At 41.3% G+C, this 20,732-nt stretch overlaps 1 protein-coding gene across 1 annotated transcript in view; it reads left to right on the forward strand.

Moving 5' to 3' along the window:
• The window catches only part of LOC143037671 (uncharacterized), a 64,462-nt gene that overhangs the window by 30,603 nt on the left and 13,127 nt on the right, over positions 1 to 20,732 (forward strand). The window contains exons 3-4 of the mRNA XM_076206199.1: positions 1,021 to 1,158; positions 2,333 to 2,458. Of these exons, the coding sequence (XP_076062314.1) occupies positions 1,021 to 1,158; positions 2,333 to 2,458 (264 nt within the window). The remainder of the gene's footprint in view (positions 1 to 1,020; positions 1,159 to 2,332; positions 2,459 to 20,732) is intronic.

Below are 20,732 nucleotides of genomic sequence, written 5' to 3' on the forward strand. Positions count from 1 at the left end.
AGGTGACACATCATTTATTGAATTCTTTCTTTTATATTTTTATTATTTCTTTACGAAACACGAACAAGTCAATTTTATTCAGTTGTAGGAGTCTCACTACCTGTTCCTTTCACCGGCAGTGAGAAATGTTAGTCTGACTAATATGGCAACACCTCCCTAAGACGAGCAGTTGTCACCATAAAGCGAGTCTAATTATTTTCACACCCTGTGTGCCTGTGTGTGTGTGTGTGTGTGTGTGTGTGTGTGTGTGTGTATGTGTGTGCCTGTGTGTGTGTGTGTGTGTGTGTGTGTGTGTGTATACGCGCGCTCCTGTGTGTGTATTCTATTACTGAACATTAGTGCGTTTTATAAATTTTACTCTAGGCGCCACCAGACGGCTTCATTCAGCAGAGAGAAACTCTATAAAGCTTTCGATTCTTCCTGGGTTTTTGTTGCGCTGCTGAATCCTGAAAATCTCGACTAGGTGTTCATTACCCCTCGCACTCAAGACCAGGTGTTCCTAAAGCAGTGCCTTAATACCCAAATGGGGGGGGGAGTATCGAATTCGGATCTTGAGGGGGATCCAAAAAGGCATCATGGAGGAAATATCAATGATTTCGTTTGGAATTATAGATATATATATATTTTCTTTTACCGAAAATAAAAATAAAGTCACTAGATTTCAATTGTATGTTTACAGCCGTTCTCTTTTCTTTCTCAACTTTTTTTAAGTAATGCGAATTAAAAGTTGAAATTCGACAGCAGTAGGCTAATATTGGAGACGGGGTATCAGGTTAACTTGGAGTTGAGCTTTGGGGTACCGGGGTTGAGAAACTTTAGGAACCGCTGTTCCAAACCTCTGATAGGATAGGATAGGATAGTGGTAGCAGAAGTGTTAGTTCATCTTCTGCCATGTTTTCTTAACTGTAGCTTAGTTTAGTAAACACAAACAGCCTCGTTAGGGCCAGTAGGCCTGCTGTAGTTTGTTTTTCCTTTGTGTCCCTTTGTAACCAAAACCCTTTCCCTCTTCTTCTCTGTCAGGTACCTCCTGAAGGCGCTCGAGCTCTACTGGCACGAGGACTGCCTCAAGTGCGGGTGCTGCGACTGTCGCCTCGGGGAGGTCGGGTCCACCCTCTTCACCAAGGGCAACCTCATCCTCTGCCGCAGGGACTACCTCAGGTGCGTCAGGGTCTTCGCGAGGACAGCGGGTGTCGTCCTCGAAAACAACCGGGGGCGCCGCCGCTTCCTCGTCAGTATTTGTGGCCTAGACCTGCGTGTCTCAACCTTTCAAGCTTTGTGGACACTTTACATCGACTCGGAAATTCAGGGGACCCCTTGGTACGGGATTAGAAAGGATAGAGTCATTTTTTCTAAAATAATTGGGGGCAATTCCTCATCAGAATCTATAGCCTATAACAATGTTTCTCAACCTTGCAAGTTTTGTGGACATTTTACATCGACTTGTATATTCAGGGAACCCTTTGAGGCGGGAATAGATAGGACATAGTCATTTTTACTAAGTATTTCGTGATAGAATCTTTATATCATACAAATAATCGCCACATTTTGAGAGGATGTGACAATGATCTCTAAAGCCAGGGAAAAAATAGGAATAATAAAAACAGCACGTCTCGATTAAGAAAGATTATGAAATCATGTCTTGTATTAAAAAAAAACAAAAAAAAACAAAACAGGATTGACTGTAAGATGTTGAATTCCCCGTCCCAGTAGGTTCCTGCGGTCAACTAGGGGTCCGTGAAACTCCGGTTGAGAGACAATGTTGTAGTGGCACTTTGAGTCTTCGCTGTGGATACCAAGAGCCTACGCCTATCCTCTGCTTCAGCGGGTTTGAGAGAAAATTTGATTCACTGATATGGCAACACCGGAGTGGCGCGCGTTGTTACCGTTTACTGAGCTTTACTCTTCTCAGATCCGTTTGGAGTACAGCTGGGTGCACACATTCACACGCATATTTACACACACACACACACACACACACACACATCCAAGGGCCTAGTTTGGGTGCTGTATGTAATTGTGGTTCATGCTATCAATAGTTAAAAGGTTGTCATGAAATTTGAAAACCACGACAATTGAAGAAATAACACTCAACAGATCCTTCAATAAAATAATAATGTCATTGGTTTACCTCAACACGTTCTCAAAGTTCAAAGGAGAATTAAAAAAGAAACAAGCACATGCGGTGGATAACCACTCAACAAATCCTTCAGCCAAATTATATACTCAAACATAGTTGGTTTCCTTGAACAAGTTTTCGAAGTTCAAAGCAGAATTAGAGATGGAGTAAACACAAGCGGGAGAAATTTCACCTTCACGTTTTCTTTCTTTCCAGACTCTTCGGAACCACTGGGTATTGCTCCGCTTGCTCGAAAGTTATTCCGGCTTTCGAAATGGTCATGAGAGCCAGAAATAACGTTTACCATCTCGAATGCTTCGCCTGCCAACAGTGCAACCACAGGTGAGAATCCTCCATCAAGATAATCTCTTTATGACGTGTATCAAGGGGGATTGGTTTCTATAAATGGGTTTTAATAAACCTTAATGGGGTTAGATTTTTTTTATAGGGTTTGATACCTCTTAATGGGGTTCGATTCCTCTAAAAGGTTATTCGAATACTCTAAAAAAAATCCAACCACTTTAGGAGGGATCCAATCCCTTTAAGGATGATCCAACCACTTTAAGATAGCTCCAACCTCATCTGAAAGTATTCTAGTCCCTTAAAGAGTAAAAAGCTCTACCAAATGCTTTTGAATGTGATGAGGTTTTCACGACTGCATCAAGATATTAAAGGAAGTACAGTGGTAGTAATATAAGCTTCTGTGGGTACACATACATGCAAGGCAGAGGTGGATGGAGTGAACTTGAGGGGATGACCAAGAATGGGATGGATAGATGAGGTGAAAGGAGCCTTGAATACAAGGGAAATGTCTGTCGAGCAGGATAAGGAAAGGGGAAGAGATAGGTGCGAGTGGAGAATTGTTGAGAATGGATAAGAAATTGACGCGGTTCGAAAGGATTTCTTCTTGTCTCTGTAAATGCATGAGTGGATGAGGAGGGAGAGTCGCTATGTAAGGAATCTGTGGGGGTAGACCAGCTTCAACAGTTCTGTGGACAGAGTTTTGGTAGTTGCCGCCTGGCCTCCTTCGGCAGCGGCACCAAACCAAGGGCCGAAGTGAGTGTGAGTGTGGAACTGCGGTCAGGGCTAACGAGACCCTCTCTCCCGACAGTTGCACGGCGTCTCGGACGATCGCGAAGGCTCCCGACTCGGCACGGGGATCGTACTGTCGAAGAAGACGGCCGGAGGAGGTCTAATGGACTGATGAGTCCCGTTTTCCAACGGCGCCACCGTTACCGCTCGCGAAGGGTTTCCCTCCTCCTTCGGCGGGTTTCTGAGGTCCGGGCTAGTGAGACCCGACAGACCTCTGCCGATCTTGATTCAGACGTTGGAAAGAGAGTCCTTCTCCAGTCCCCCGGGGTCGCCGGCCGGCAAGGGAGGGGGGGAGAGGATTCCTGAAGAACTTCTTCGGCCTTCTTCGACAAGGTCGCTGGCTGGAGGCGCGCGCGGGCGAAGGCTCGCTGGGCGGCGACGTCCTCCGGAGGCCTCGGGGTGGAGAGCGAGTGAGCGTCGTCTAACCACAGTCCACGCCGCCGACACAGATTGCTCCAGTTTGACCTCAGCTGACCGCAGTCGAGGTCACGTCCCATGTCATGGTGTATACAGAAGATTTTGACAATTTGTAGTGTATATATATATATATATATATTATATATATATAGTGTGTGTGTGTGTGTGTGTGTGTGTGTGTGTGTGTGTGCCCAAGGTCACAGCATTACCCATAGATCGGGTATATAGAATCTCTGAACTCTCATCCGTAAGGATAGTAGGTGTCGATCACAAATATAACACGTGATCCAAGACCATGATGAATCATACACGCGCGCACACACATTTATAAACATGTACATTCAATTTTCCACCAGGTTTCCTCTGCCCACAACCAACTCAAAATACTCCTCGCCTAATGTTTCCTCTTTAAGAAATCCCTCAGGAAACACATTATCCAGTTGACTGATGTCGCCTTTTGTGGAACCGCTTTATTATAGTTTTTATTTATTCATATATTTATCTATCATTATTATATATTTTTTCGCATACGACCTTGATATGGATCAAAAGGTCTCCTGTCGGCATGCTTTGCCTTTGTAATCCTTTGTTTGTAATGAAAATAGCTTCCGATCTACCACTGATGCTATTTTGTTTGACCGGTGATCATAAAAGTCCGCAGAGCAAATCCAATCGCCATGTCATGGAATAGAGAATCAGTGGGTTCCCTCAGAATGGCAAAGGTTTTCAACTGTATACATCTCTGATATTTGAGTATCACTCGGGTAGAGGGTAGAGGCAAGTCTACGTGATATTCTAAAGTCTAAAACGTTTGGTCGTAGCATCGACTTATGTATTTCTGTCTGCCGTGAGGGGATTTCCTTCAGCTGAAGATAAGTCTTTTACTAAACTAGCCTCAGGATTAGAAGGGGGCTTAAATGATTACTGTAAACGGGAAAATAGATCATTTTTCGAAACGAAGGAAATGAAATTTCGAAAATCATTTGCGTAGATTTTTGCGTAAAGCCAAGAAAGGCTGAGATAGTGGAGACCAAGATGTCTCGACGATTCAGTTTGTTGTGCTCGTGTCATCGAGTGTCCGACTCTTTCTAATCCAGAGTGTGTAGAGTACTTGTCTGCGCCCGCGTTGCCTTGCCAGCTGCTCCCAGGGTAGAGATTTGGTCAACATCTCTCCCTCTTTCCTCTCTCCTTTTCTTTTTTCTTCACTCTCCTTTCCCTCTCTTTCTATCTCCTTTTTCTGTATCTCACTTTCTCTTTCCCTCCCCCTCTTTCTCTTTCTCTCTCGTACTCTTTATAATCTTTATTTATTTTTTTTATTATTTTTTTTTTACCTTTTTCTATATATTTTGCTGATTTTTCTACGTGGACCTCTTCACTTTTTTGTCTTTATTTTTTTCTTTTGTGTTGTGTTTTGTTTTCACCTAAACGCCATCCAATTTGACTCGATGGGAGTTGTAATCTCTTGTCCTTCACTTTTTTCTCAAACTTGAGCTTCTCTCAGCCTTCCCCCGTCTTCCGCTCTTTTTCTTTCTCTCTTTAAAACTGATCTCAAGTTTTACTCGTATCTCTCTGTCCTCTTCCTTGGTCTCTGCCGTCGCTGCATCTCGCCAAAATCTCTTCTTTTCCCATAATCTCGCCATCTCTTCATCTATTTTTTCTTATCGTTTCTGTCATCAAATCTCTTCCTTTTCCAAAGTCTCCCCATCACTTTATATATAATTCATTTATTTTTGTTCGCTTTCGTCATCTTCCTTTCCCTTTCTTTTCCATAGTTTCATCCTCTCTTTAAATAGTTTTTACTAATTCTTCCTTTCCCTTTTCTGTCAACACATTCCCTTCATTTACCTTCCCTTCCTTCCTTTTCCTTCCCTTCCCTTCCTAGCCTCGACGTACCTCTCTTCCCTTTGCTTACCTCCCAACCTTTCTTCTTTCTTCTTATCAGAACTTTCCTCTTTTCGTCTCTCTTCGGCCAGTAACCAGTCCCCCATTTTCCTCCTCTTTCTTTTCCCTTCCTCTAACTTCGCCTTAGCTATTTCCAGTCCAACAATCCTTTCCTTCTCCTTCCTCCCCTTCCTATTGCCTCATTTCTTTCTTTCTTTTCCCTCGTCCCTAACTCCCTGATGTCTTCCCTTCTGCTAAATTCCCCTTACTTCCCTTCCCTATCCTTCAGTTGCCCTTTCGCCCTTACCCAAGCCTTCCCCCTTCCTCCCTGTAGCCCCTTCCTTGTCTATGCCTTCCCCCTTCCTTCTCGCTCTCATTCCCCCCCCCTTTCCTCATCTTCAAATCCCCCCCGCTTGCCGTCTAATACAAACTTGATGGTCCTTTTAATTAACCTTAAGTCAACTCCCATCATCTCAAGTGTCACCCTACACACGTCATCTGGTCGTCACCTGAACGTCACGACGGCGCCCTCTACGCGTCACCTGGGCCGTGACGTCACTGATATTCTCCAAAACCCTCTTGCCTCTTCGCCTCGTCGCGACAAGTGACATTTCTGGATCGACGGACGGGACAGACAACTGTCGTGTGACTTTGGTCAGCTGCTCGTGACGTCTCAACGTGGTTTATGGATTTCATAAACGGCTTTGACAGGGTCGTGGTTGTTTTCGTTGTCGTGTGTGCGTGCCGAGTGTGCGGCTGAGGAAGACTGGCATCTGTCCCTTGTATCATGCATGACTTTCGACCTTTTAAGGATTGCAAGGCCTCCTCCTCGACTTGCGACGGGGTTCGGTTTCTAGAAACCCGTCGTAAGTCGGAAATCTAAGTAAAAAAAAATCGTAACTTCAAATAATCCTAAGTAGAGGAATGGTTATACATGTCCCAAGTAGGACGCTTAAAATCTTCGTTCTTACTAACACTGGTCAATTTCATTCAATGTACAAAAACCTGGGTATATTAATGGATTAATCCCTGGATTACTGTGTGTGTGTGTGTGTGTGTGTGTGTGTGTGTGTGTGTGCGTCCCAGGCAATTAATAAACTCGACAGTCGGCAGTTGGGCTAAAAGATAAAGTATCATCTGGTATGGAAGAGCCTCCTGAATATCACAAGGAAATTGTCTTCATCTGTGGGTTGGAATCCATACATACATACATACATACACACAAACATACATGCATACTAATATATATGCATCAATACACACATATGCACACACACATGGATACATATATGCATATACACATACATGCATACAGACATGCGTATACACATACATACATACATGCATATATACACGAGTATACACATCCATACACACATAAATGCATATACAACCTAAGATTACTTTACAAATCTCCAATTGCTTCTGTTTCCTAACATTACAGTGACTAACATCTCCGTATCGTAAAGTTACGACGCGAGTGAGATTTTTACGACCTCGTAAGTCTGTTCGTATCGTAAATGCTGAACATAAATAAATACGCTCGTTACAAGTCGAAGACACCGTAAGCTACTGTAGTACCTAGGAGTGAAAGCAATCACGATCACTTTTTGGTGGTTAGTGAACTTTGATACTTGCTAGGTCTTTTGTGTTCGTCGTTTACGCTAGCCTTGTCCTCAAAAAGGCAACTGATGTTATGTTTATACTTATCTTTATATGCTACTCTCTTAAACTGCGTTTTAGTGATCTTATTCTTGGCGTGACAGTTCTGTGTGATTTGGAAATTCGTTTCACTTATTAATGTTTGTGAATTTTGTGTGATTAGTACGTCTTTATACAGCTTTCCCTATTATCAATATCTAGAATATTAGAAAATACTCATTCCCTTTCTTTTTATAGGTTTCGGGATTTTTCCTTCTAGATAATGAAGTTCCGATGTTTGGATTCCAAATTCGTTTAGTTGTGTAAATGTCCTTCGTAATAACATCTCTAATAAACGTACCTAGCGTAGTTTAATAGGGTAATTCACTCAACAATTATGGCCTGTTTGTCTTTGGTGAGCTTCTTCTCTGCGTGGTAGACATCACGGCCATGATAAGCGTCATGACGTCATGTCGACATATCAATCCAAACGGACGAGATACTCCATTCTTCTTTCTTCAATCCCATTTTCTTTCTATTTCTCCTCTCCTTTTCTGCTTCCTCTCCCTCTTCGTCCATCTCCGTATGCTCCCCTCCACTCTCTTCTCCTATGCTTCTCTATATCAGACACTTATCTTTGTTTTAATTCTCATGTTCTTTCTCTTTCTCCCCTTTTGTTCCTTTTCCTCATATCTTTCCTTCCCTTCGTATTTTCCTGTTTCTCTTTTTACCTTCCTTCCTAATTTTTAATCAAAATCCCTCCTTTAGATTCTTCGCTTTTCCCTTCTTCCCTGTTTATCACAAATGCTTCTCTCTTCCTCCTTTTATCTATGTTACTTCCTATCACTAATCATTTCTGCCTCTCTCTTCCTCCTCCTCCTCTCCCTTAGACTTACCTTTGCATTCTACCCCTCCTCACACCGCAGGGGATGTGTGTATGTGTGTGTATGTGTGTGTGTGTGTGTGTGTGTGTGTGTGTGTGTGTGTGTGTGTGTTGCGTGTGTGTGTTCATATGTGTGTTCTTGTATAAGGTTATGGTTTGGGGAGGGGGGAAAGGGGGAGACGGTGAGGGGAAGACAAGGTTGGGCTAGGGGGGGAAGGGGGTGGGGTGGATTGAGGGGAGTGGGGGGTGGGGGAGGTAATCCGTACAAGAAGGAGGTCTTTAACGGAACCACTTAGTTTAATTAGGCAATGTGCCGTTTAATTAGGCGCGCCGGACTTCAAGTGCAAGAGTGAGGGGAAGGGGGGAGGAAGAGGAAAAGGAGGAGGAGGAGTTACAGGGGAAAGAAGACGGAAGGGAGGAGGAGGAGGAGGAGGAGAGGTTCAGGGTGAAGGGAAGACGACGGAAGAGAGGAAGAAGAGAAGAGGAGACAGAGCGAGAAGACGAGGAGGAAGAGGAGGAGGAGGAGGAGGAAGCTAAGCGAGAGAAGAGGAAAGGTGAGTAGTCTACGATGGATGAGCGTAGCTGCGGCCGGAGCCGGTGGGGAAGACGACAAAGAAAAAGAACAAGATAGGAATAAAGTGAACCCCACAGGAAGCGACGAAGAGAATGGAAGCCAAACTCGGAATCAAAAGGAACTACCGACCTAACGACTTAACCTAACTTCGTTGCATTTCGTCGCCGAAGCAAAATACAATTAACTTAGGTTAGGTCAGGATAGTCCAAGGGCTTCTGTGTCGGTGAATGGACCTCAAAGAAAGAATTCAATTCTTGCCAGTTGCTGGGATGTCGGGACATTTGGGTGCTTCTTCCTTCTTGCCGTTCCAGAATATATATATATATATATACATACACATATGTAAATATATCATATATATGATATATATATACACATATATAAATATATATTCTATATATAATATATATACACACACATATATAAATATATTATATACACACACACACACACACACACACACATATATATATATATATATATATATACACATATATAAATATATATATAAATATATAATATATATATACACATATATAAATATATATTCTATATATAATATATATACACACACATATATAAAATATATATATATATATATGAACACACACACACACACACACACACATATATATATATATATATATATATATGAACATATATATATATATATATATATATATATATGAACATATATATATATATATATATATATGAACATATATATATATAATATACATATATTATATATAAACATATATATATATATATATAAACATATATATATATATATGATATATATATCATATATATATATATGAGCATATACATATATATATATATACATATATATATATAAATGTATTCATACCCTAACCTACCTTAATCTAACCTAACCTAAACTTAGTTTAACCTCATCTAACCTTGCTTAACCTAATTTAATTTTAACTAAGCTTAGCTAACCTTCTCGAGCCTAGCCCTAACCTAATCTACCTTAGCCAAACCTAACCAATCTTTACTAAACTAACCTACTCTAACCTAGCTTAACTTGATCCAACCTAGCTTGACCTAATCAAACCTACCCTAACCTAACCTAGCCTATCCTCCCTAACCTAACCAATCATAACCAAACCTACTCTAACCTAGCCTAACAGTCTTCGACATAGGTGTAAAATCATCATAGCATACGGTCTATACAGAAAAAAATAATTATATATATATATATATATATATATATATATACATATATATATATGTACAACACCGAATGGGTCCCAGTGATTAGAGATACATTTTTATCAACAGCAATGTACTTTAATTCTAAGCCAAACAACGGGAGACTCGTGGAGGCTAACATGCAAAAATTGAAACGTGGTACGGCCAAGGACTCGAACCCGACTAGCACGTGACAAGTGCTGTAGTGATTTTATCGATTGCTCCATCAAGGGATGCATTGTGGTTGATAATATATATATATATATATATATATATATATATATATGTATTGTTATAGCCAACCGTGAATCAAACCACTTTCAAATCGCCCGCCTACTACTCACGGCTTCGAACAGGACTCGTAGCCATCATACGTATTCCCAACGTTCAAGTTCGAACCTTGCCATAAAACTATTGGCCCCGCCTTCCTCGGGTATATAAGGTGAAACCGGCTGTCCGCCCCCGCACACGGACTCCCACTCACACGACCCAGGCCTCACATACCTCTCGCTGTATATTGGTGTCTTGCTCTTCTGTTCGCAAATATAGTATTAATCAATCTTGGACTTGTATATCATTACTTTTGTATGTTTTTTCTATGTATTGAACTTTTGTATGTATTTATTTATTTTGAATATTCCAGTGTACTTTGAGTGTATGATCGTAAATGTTAAACAGTAAAGCTTTATTTTTCTTTATTTGTAAATATATTTTTTTAGGTTTCGTGCAGACTTTTATCTTACCTCCATCCTTACATTCAGTTTCAAATAGAGCTTTTCCTCGGAACGTACATTTATCTACCTAAATTATCTAAACGTTCCACTTTATTGTTGTGGGCTTGCTTCCCAACTGGAACTCGACTTACTCCTAGACTCGACTTAAGTTCCACTCTTTACATTAACTCAGGCCAAACCAAGCAAGCAACCTTTGACAGTATGTATATATATATATATATATATATATATATATCATATACACATATCGCTTGTTTGCGAAAACGTCGTCATAACTCAAAAGACTGAATTTTTGAGTTATCTATACAGATATATTCATCTTCAAATACGGATTTTTTTGGTAACAGTGTCATATCTGTACCTCAAAAATTGACCGCTAGGGAGTGCTAAATGTCCCAACGACATAACCTTACATGTTCCCACTTGTTCCAACAAATATTTTAGACTTAGTAAAGATTATGATTGTTTCAACTTCTATAAACTTTAGAGGCGTATTTGATGCTCCAAAAAATGTTCCACCTATGGTGTTTGAGGGCTTTTTATAATATTGAGAGCGTTTTGAAACTTTAAAATGCCTCTCCTGAAAAATTCGATATTTTGAGTTATGACGACGTTTTCGCAAACAAGCGATATGCACAATCACAAAAATTGGCGCCACCTAAACTATAGTGAGACGAGACGACATAAAGTCTCGGAGGTCAGAGAAAGGACAGACTGGGAAAGAAGTGCCACAGGATCCCTGCGCTGCGGTGCCAACCAATAAATATCCGGGGCGGCGGCGGCGTGGCAGCCACGAACGTGACATTCTGGGCGAACCTTGGCCTTGTCCTCACACCCTATGTAATTGTGTGCGTGTGTGTGTGTGTGTGTGTGTGTGTATGTGTGTGTGAGAGAGAAAATGTGTGTATATATATATATACATACATATATATATATACATACATATACATATATATATGTGTATATATATATGTATATATATGTATATATATATATGTATATCTATATATATGTATATATATATGTATATATATACATATGTATATATATATATGTATATATATATATATATATTATATATATGTCTATATATATGTATATATATGTATATATATAAAATATATATATATATATAATGTATATATATATGTATATATATAATGTATATATGTATATATATGTATATGTATTATATATGTAAATATATATGTATATGTATACATATATATATATATAATATATATATACATATATATGTATATATATATACATATGTATATATATATACGTATGTATATATATGTATATATATTATATATATGTATATATATATATATATATATATATATATATATATATATATATATAAAAGCAAGCCGCTCAGGCGGGGGTTCGAATCCCAGTAGGAGAGTTTATTTCCAAATGTCATAACATAAACACACACACACACACACACACATATATATATATATGAATACATATATATATGAATACATATATATATATATGAATACATATATATATATGAATACATATATATATATGAATACATATATATATATGAATACATATATATATATGAATACATATATATATATGAATACATATATATATATGAATACATATATATATATGAATACATATATATATATGAATACATATATATATATGAATACATATATATATATATATACACACACCCATATATGTATCTTTATGTTTATATTATATAAATGTATGTGTGCGTGTATATCCACTTATATATGTATGTGTACGAGGACGTATGTATACATCCATGTTGATGTGCATATTTCCATAAAGATATTAATCTTTTCTGCACACTTCATTGCGCTCCGGTTTTATCTTTCTATTCCATAACCTCCTGGATTACCAGCACTTCCCCCCCAAGAAAAAAAAAAACTTGGCGAGAGACAGGAAATACATAAGAGGAAATATCTTTGAAGAAATTAGTTACACAAACACTGATCCTTGTTAGCATTTGTACAATTTTTTTTTTTTTTTTTGTTCTCCACGTGTTTAGATTTATGTTCAAGAGAAATTGCGTACATGCGCGGGCCTCCCGCATCGATAAAAAGAAAACGGGAAGCTGAGGGAGTAACGAAAACGGGACGAGGTGGTGTGACTGGAAGAAGAAGTGCGAGATCGCTTCACGAGGCTCCACGAAAAAGTGGAGATATAATTCAAGATTAAGAACCATTCCCCCTCCTCCTCCTTTAGGCCCCTCCTCTCCCTTCTCCTCCTCTGTCATTACGGGAACTGTATCGCTCAGTGGCCCTCCTCTTCTCCTTCCCTGGTGCTCGCTTGCCCCCCCCCCACCACCACCCCACCACTCCCTCCTCGCTCTCTCTCTCTCTCCCTCAACTTCTCCGTTTCTGCAAATGTTATCGTTTTCCTCTGTTCGCCCCTTTTTTGTCCTCTCCATTGACCCCCGATCTTTTCCTCCCCTGCCCCCTCCCCCCTCTCCTTTATCCCCCATCCTTTCCTCCCCCCTGTTTTCTCCCCCAATTCACTTCCCTTTACTTCAGTTTTGTCCCCCTTTTCCCAGTCCTGAATTTCTCCCTTCTGCGTTCTTCTTCCTGGTTCCCTTTCTCCCTTCCCATCCCTCCTTGTCGCCCACCTCTCCCCCTCCGCTCTCCCTCCTTTCCTATTCCACTTTTCCCTTCTGCCACAGCCCCTTGCTGTCTCACCGTCACCTTGTACACTTATATGTGTGTATGTGTATACGTTTTTCGTGTTTGAACGTATCCATTTATATTCCTATCTGTCTATTTGGGCCAAGGGCTTTAATAAGTGTGATGCAGGGCAGAACTCATTGAAATAGATATAAACTGGATAAATTCAAGTGTAAGAATGAAATAGGCAAGAACTGGTTTACCAACAGAAGAGAGGTTAACGAATGGAATAGAATTAGTAACCAGGTAGTAGCGAGCAATGAAACTATTGTTTTAAAAGAAGATAACTTTATGTATGGGGATGACAGATGATAAAGGACATGGAACTGCCTAGTGTAGGCCTTATGGTCTATTGCAGTCTCTTCCATTCTTATGTTTTCAGACTTGGTAACCAAGTAGAGAGCGCTGAAACCATTGATTGTTTTAAGAGAAGGTAACTTTATGGATAGCGGTGACAGGTGGTAAGGGACATGGAACTGCCTAGTGTAGGCCTTATGGTCTCTTGCAGTCTCCTTCATTATGTTCTTAGACTTAGTAACCATATAGTGAGTGCTGGAGCAATTGGTTGTTTTAAGAGAATAACAGATAACTTTATGGATGGAGATGACAGGTGGTAAGGAACACGCAACTGCCTAGTGTAGGCCTTATGGCCTCTTGCAGTCTCCTCCACTCTTATGTTCCTACCTGTATTCATGCTCGCGTGTTCGCAAGATACCTTTCACGCCGGGCGGTCCTCTCCGCCTCATCCTGTCCGTCCGGCGCCAATGCCTCGCCTTGGCTCGCCCGGCGCCGCCAGTTCCCCCGTGTGCCACTCCCGCCCGTCACCAATGAAACCCTTATTCCTTCTGTTCTGGCTGGCGCCAGGACCATCATCTATCCATCTCCGTGGCACACAGAGACAGTGTGCCAAAGACCCAAAGATGGGAAAATATCTAGGAACTAGTTCACCAAGTAAGTTAAGAATAAAGATCAGGTCATTCTGTGTGACTAAGTAGTTCTAGGAATGCCTTGTCTACTCTATCCTTCAGGCCTCCTTCCCTTTTCTCCTTGGACTGTCCTTATTCCTCCCACAGTACACCGCTCCTCCTCGTCCTCGTCCTCCTCCCCCAACAAGGCCCACCTTCCCCCTCCCCCAACACAGCCCTTCTCCTCCTCCAGTATCTCCTCATCCTCCTTCCCCAACATCCCCCTTCCTTTTTTAATGTTACCTCTTCCTCCTTCCCCTCAACACAACCCTCCTTCTCCAACATCTCCTCATCCTCCTTCCCCAACATCCCCCTTACCTTTTCAGTGACCCCTCCTCCTTGAACATCTCCCTCCCCCCCTTCTTCTACTCCCACCAGTACAAGGCTCCTTCTCCTTCTCCAGCAACACCTTATCCTCCTTCCCCAACATCGCCCTCCTTTTTCAAAGTCTCTTCCTCTTTGAACAGTCCCCCCCTCCTCCTCCTCCAGTATATCCTCCCGTTCCTCTACTAGCATCTCCCACTTCCTTTTCCTCCAGCATCCCTTCCCCTTCTTCATCCAGCATCTCCTCCTTTGGTTTCCGTCCTCCTTCAGCACCCCCGTTCCTCTTCTTCTTCCTCCAGCATCTCCTCCTCTGGTTTCCGTCCTCCTTCAGCATACCCCTCCCTCTTCCTCCTCCGTCAACAGTCCCTCCTCTTCCTTCTCCTCCTCCTCCAATCTCTTCATCTCCCCTCCCTTGCCGAGCTAATCACATGGAGCCCATGCTTTCCGATGGCTATCTCCCCTCCGATCATGTCTTCCCGCTCCTTTCCCATTCTCGTCTCTCTCTCTCTCTCTCCTCGCCTCATGTCATGCCAGCCTTTATCCTCAGTTCATCTCTCAGACTCGGCCTCTATCGCGCATTATTATATTCAGGCCTCATTTCTCCCCCTAACCTCATCCGGTCTCTATTCTTCTCCACCGCCTCCTCCGCTTCTTCCTCCTCCTCCTTCAGACAAACGAGGCAAAATACATTTTCTTCCATCGTGTTGTTAGTATATGGAATGGTCTGCCGGCCCGACTTTTCTATTGTTGAGATTCTCCAAAAAACGTCTCGACGTTTACTTAGCTACAAATCCTCGATTAGAATTATTCGCTAACGTATATTTCTTTTTTTAATAGAATTAGATTAAGTTAGGTACCGAACGACCATGTAAGGACCAAGAGGTCTCTTGCTATTTGTTTCTCCATGTAACTACTCTTCCTCCTCCTCCTCCTCCTCCTTCGGGAGGATCATTGGAGTTATTTGTTGATAAACCGTACAAGACTCGAACTCGGACTCTCGAGATTCTTTGGGGCCATAGAAGCTGCGGTACAAGTTCCTTCAGGTCCCTATCTCAACCCTCTTTCTTATCGTCTATATTCACTCTCTCCCCAACAACGATAACCTATTCCACTCCATAAAAGCACATTGTCCCTCACACGATCTTTAAATTATCAACACACTCTTTCTCTCCAATTTTCTATATACGTCTCTTTGATCATTCCGTCCCGCATACACACCTTGTAAAACATTTGTTAGTTCCAGATGTTCTTTTCTCACGATCATTACCTCCTGGCATTATTTTACACGAGAGAATTAACCTTAGACAACTATAATGTTCCTACATAGTCTATAACACCTCTCCCTCCCTCTCTCTCTCTCTCTCTCCATTCCTCCCTCTCTTTCTCTCGTTCTCTCCATTCCCCCTCCCCATTTCCATTTTCTCTCTCACACCTACACACATGTACACACTGTCTGTCTAGGCGGTAATAATCTTTGTTATTACGTCGCCTTAAATGTTCACCCAATCACACAATCTCAATCTCTCTCTCTCTCTCTCTCAATCGATCTATCTCTCTTCTTTTTTTTTCCTTCCCTCTCCCTCTCTGTCTTCCTCTTTTCTTCCCACTCTCTTTCTACCTTTGCCCCTCTCTTTCCTTCTTACATTTTCCCTTTCCCTGTCTCCCTCCCTTTATCCTCCACACACACACACACACACACACACACACACACACACACACACACACACACACGCTTACACACGACAAAAGTAAATTCATTCTAAAGTTACACTTTTCTAGAAGTCACAGTAGTTTTCTGATGGGGACTCGACGAACTTCACACACTGCAGATTTACTTTTCATGGTAAATGGATCACCAGGAAAATGGTAATGGCCTACACATCACCGAAGAACTGGATAGCTATCATACATACAAACATGTACACATACAGACAACCATATATACGTACATTCATTGTGTGTGTGTGTATTTACCTAGTTGCATTTACCTAACTGTAGTATACAGAACAGGGGGAACGCTCATCTGGCCCCGTCTCCTATTCTCCAATTGTGTGTGTGTGTGTGTGTGTGTGTGTGTGTGTGTGTGTGTGTGTGTGTGTGTATACGTGTGTGTGCGTGTGTATACGTGTGTGTGTGTGTGTATACGTGTGTGTGTGTGTGTGTGTGTTGAGGTTTACTAGTGCGCCCCCTCCCACACCCTGCATCACTGGCTACAGTGCAATCGAGTTCAATGTATTCTCTCCAACTCTTACATTTCCAGCAAAAGAGCCAACATGACGTGTCTGTACCGTCATTGCCGTGGATTCCATTGTGTCACGGAAAACGTTATGATCTTCCTACGTGGTGAAAATTGTAATAATAATGGAAAAAAAGGATCTACACATGTATAAACATCAACTGGATCTAAATAAACAAATGAATAAATAAATGAATAAATATATAAATGAATGAAAACAGGAAATATATATATATATATATATACGCTACGAACTGTCAAAACATCCTGTACACACCATGACCTAGGACATGACCTCGACTACGGTCACGCTGAGGTCAAACTGGAGCAATATGTGTCGGCGGTGCGGACTCTGATCAAACGACACTCGCTCGCTCGCTCCCCCGAGGCCTCCGGAGGACGTCGCCGCCGAGCGAGTCAGAGAAGCCTCCGCCCGCGCGCACCTCCAGCCAGCGACCTCGTCGAAGAAGGCCGAAGAAGTTCTTCGGGGATCCTGCCCCTCCCCCCCCCCTGGACGGCCGGCGGCCCCGGGGGACTGCAGAAGGACTCTCTTTCCAACGTCTGGATCAAGATCGGCAGAGGTCTGTCGGGTCTCACTAGCCCGGACCTCAGAAACCCGCCGAAGGAAGAGGGAAACCCCTTCGCAAGCGGACACGGTGGCGCCGTTGGAAAACGGGACTCATCAGTCCATTAGACTTCCTCCGGCCGTCTTCTTCGAGAGTACGATCTCCGTGCCGACCCGGGAGCCTTCGCGATCGTCCGAGACGCCGTGCAACTGTTGGGAGAGAGGGTCTCGTTAGCCCTGACCGCAGTTCCACACTCACACTCACTTCGGCCCTTGGTTTGGTGCCGCTGCCGAAGGAGGCCAGACGGGTGTCGGGAGCTTCTTCTTCTTCTTCTTCAACCCCAGGAAGCTGGTCGCTATTGGTTCAGGGTCACTGGTGCCCACAGGACCAATACACTCTCCCCGATGGAAAGGAGGCTCTTCAGGAAGAGAGAGAGAGAGACCTGGAGACGCTGTAGCTGCCCCGAAGGCAGCACGGATGGACGGAGACCCACTCAACTCTGAGCGAACACACATACTTGGGTTACGTAATTCTATGACGTCACAAGGCTGCGTTGGACCCCAACCGATACGTGAATAGTCATCAACGGTAGATTTTCTTTATTATCGTGGTTAACATGCAAATTGAGCTACCACGATGAGATCAAGTTAAACCTTCTTCCTGGGCGGAAGTGAGCGAACCCACATGCCCATTTTCCCTCAGCAACTACCAAAACTCTGTCCACAGAACTGCTGAAGCTGGTCTACCCCCACAGATTCCTTACATGGCGACTCTCCCTCCTCATCCACTCGTGCATTTACAGAGACAAGAAGAAATCCTTTCGAACCGCGTCAATTTCTTATCCATTCACAACAACTCTCCACTCGCACCTATCTCTTCCCCTCTCCTTATCCTGCTAGACAGACATTTCTCTTGTATCCAAGGTCCCTTTCACCTCATCTATCCATCTCATTCTTGATCATCCGCACAAGTTCACTCCATCCACCTCTGTTGTCCACAATCTATTTACTAGTCTTTCTTCACTTATTCTTTCCCTATCTCCAAACTAAAACCACTAATAATAAATATAACAATAATATATAACAATAATTATAATAATGATAATAATAATACCACTACTACTACTACTATGAATGATAATACGATAATAAAAATTAAATTTTCCGTTGGAATAAGAATATAATGAGAAGAATGAGGTATAAGATCTAATATCAGCCTTGGAGGGTCGGGACGGATCCCATGATTAATGCACGGTGACATAAATTGGGGCGTAATTCATTCTTTTCCCGACCAGGCGTCGCGTCGCTACGGTCGCGTCGTCGACGTCTTCAGGCTTAGCGTCGTCGTCGTCGTCGTCGTCGTCGTCGTTCGAAAAAAGAGGCTCGGGCCAAGTTTACGTTCATTTAGGCAACGATTCTTTACTTATATTTTCTAATTATCATTAAATTATTATTTATTGTTGGTAAACTGCCATTTATTTACTTAACATTTATTCTACGTACCAAGAGCTTTTTCCCCCTTATAAGGGAGGTGGCCAAATCAAAGGCAAGTTACTACTCCCGTCGTTTTTTATGTATTGTATACTTATTCATAGATTTATTTGTTCTATCATTAAATTATTCATTGTTGATCAAATAGTATTTATCTATTCATTATCTACTATTTATTATTTGTTGTTTACCGTCTATTTTTTCATACTCGCATATTCACTTACTCTATTTATACAACTTGTTCTATTCATCCATTTATTTGATAATTAATTTATTCGTCTATCTATTTATACAGTTATTATTATTTTTATTTCATTTTTCCCAGAGATATCTAATTGATTATGAGGAAGAATGAATTCACACAACTTGTACCACCGTAAAATTTTAGTTAATCAGGAAAAGCGTTTTTCAAATATCTTCAACACAGCTGCCTTAATCAATTTCCTGACAATTTACTTATCTCACCCATTTTGCCTCAGAAGGAAAGAAATACCGATTGGTCGTAACAGGAAACACAATTGAAGCCAAAATGTAGCAAAGAGCGTTCCTGGAACTTTTGGACGAGAATGAATGAAAAGAAGTGCTATCCGAACGATTTCTGGCTCATCTGACGAATCCGATGACAGAAAATATATATATATATATATACATATATATATATATATATATTTTTCTTTTAATCATTACCATTAATCACTGTTTAGCAATCATTATCACCCATCACTATCATTGCTATCATCATCATAATTATCATCATTATTACCATTACCATTATTAACTATTATTTTTATTATCATTACTATCAATTATCATTATCATTGTTAGTATCATTATCATTTTCATCAACTATTATTCTTATTATTACTATTATCATTTCTTTCGGCAAGACTTATTATAATGGTTTACATAACTTTCATTCTTTGACAAATTCCATTCAATTTAAACTGAACGATCTATACCTACGGGAAGCTTCTTCAATTCACTAACTACGCGGTTAATGAGTGTGGTTCAACCTATATGTAGATTAAATCTACGCCTTAACATCTTGACACTGTTGCGTAATATTCATTTCGAAATATCTTCAATTCTGAAGTTTCTAACTTCCTCTAAAGTCTTCAAGACCTGTGTGTAGATTCCGAACCGATGTACAGGTCTCTGTATATCTATTAGAAATAGATAAGAACTTAAGAATGAAGGAGACTGCAAGAGACCATAAGGCCTACACTAGACAGTTCCATGTTCCATATACTCGTAGTTATGATCTAACAACCCTCGTTTCATAAACAAGAGTAACATATTTAACAATGTTTACCATCGATAATAATTTTTATTACATAACAGTTTTCAATAAGAGAATTATTTTTTCAACATATTAAAAAGTGGCTCGATAATTTACCAACTATTTCTTTCTTTCTCCCCCTCCACACCCGTCATTTGAGAATATGGTGTCATCATAAGAGTTTCAGTCACGACCAAAGGATCAAATGTAAGAAAAATGAAAACTGCTACACTAAACTGCCACCGCCATACTTCCCTGTCCTTCCTACATTTTCTCTCTGCTCTTTTCCGGCAGGCTTATCCATCTCCTTCATCCTATTCCATCGTTCGAAAAGCCAGCCACCCTCTCTCACTCCCACCCTCCCCTCAGCCAATCCATTCTCCTCCCTCGTTTATTCATAAATTCCCGTCTGCTCCCACCACTTCACCCCGTTCTTCACTGGTCCTGGGGTGAAATTGTTAACAAGGATAGAGGCGCTGGTGAACAACGGCTAATAACAGTACACCGGTCCTGTATGTTCCATATCAAGTGCCGATACCACTTCTTCCCAATGAGTACGAACTACGTGATGACTTTTGTCTTCAGATATTCTTTCATCATCCAATGTCCGGTCTAAAGTTATAAGC

This window comes from Oratosquilla oratoria, chromosome 23 (assembly GCF_046742065.1).
Source record: "Oratosquilla oratoria isolate Oo_2021 chromosome 23, ASM4674206v1, whole genome shotgun sequence".
Taxonomy (NCBI): Eukaryota; Metazoa; Arthropoda; class Malacostraca; order Stomatopoda; family Squillidae; genus Oratosquilla; species Oratosquilla oratoria.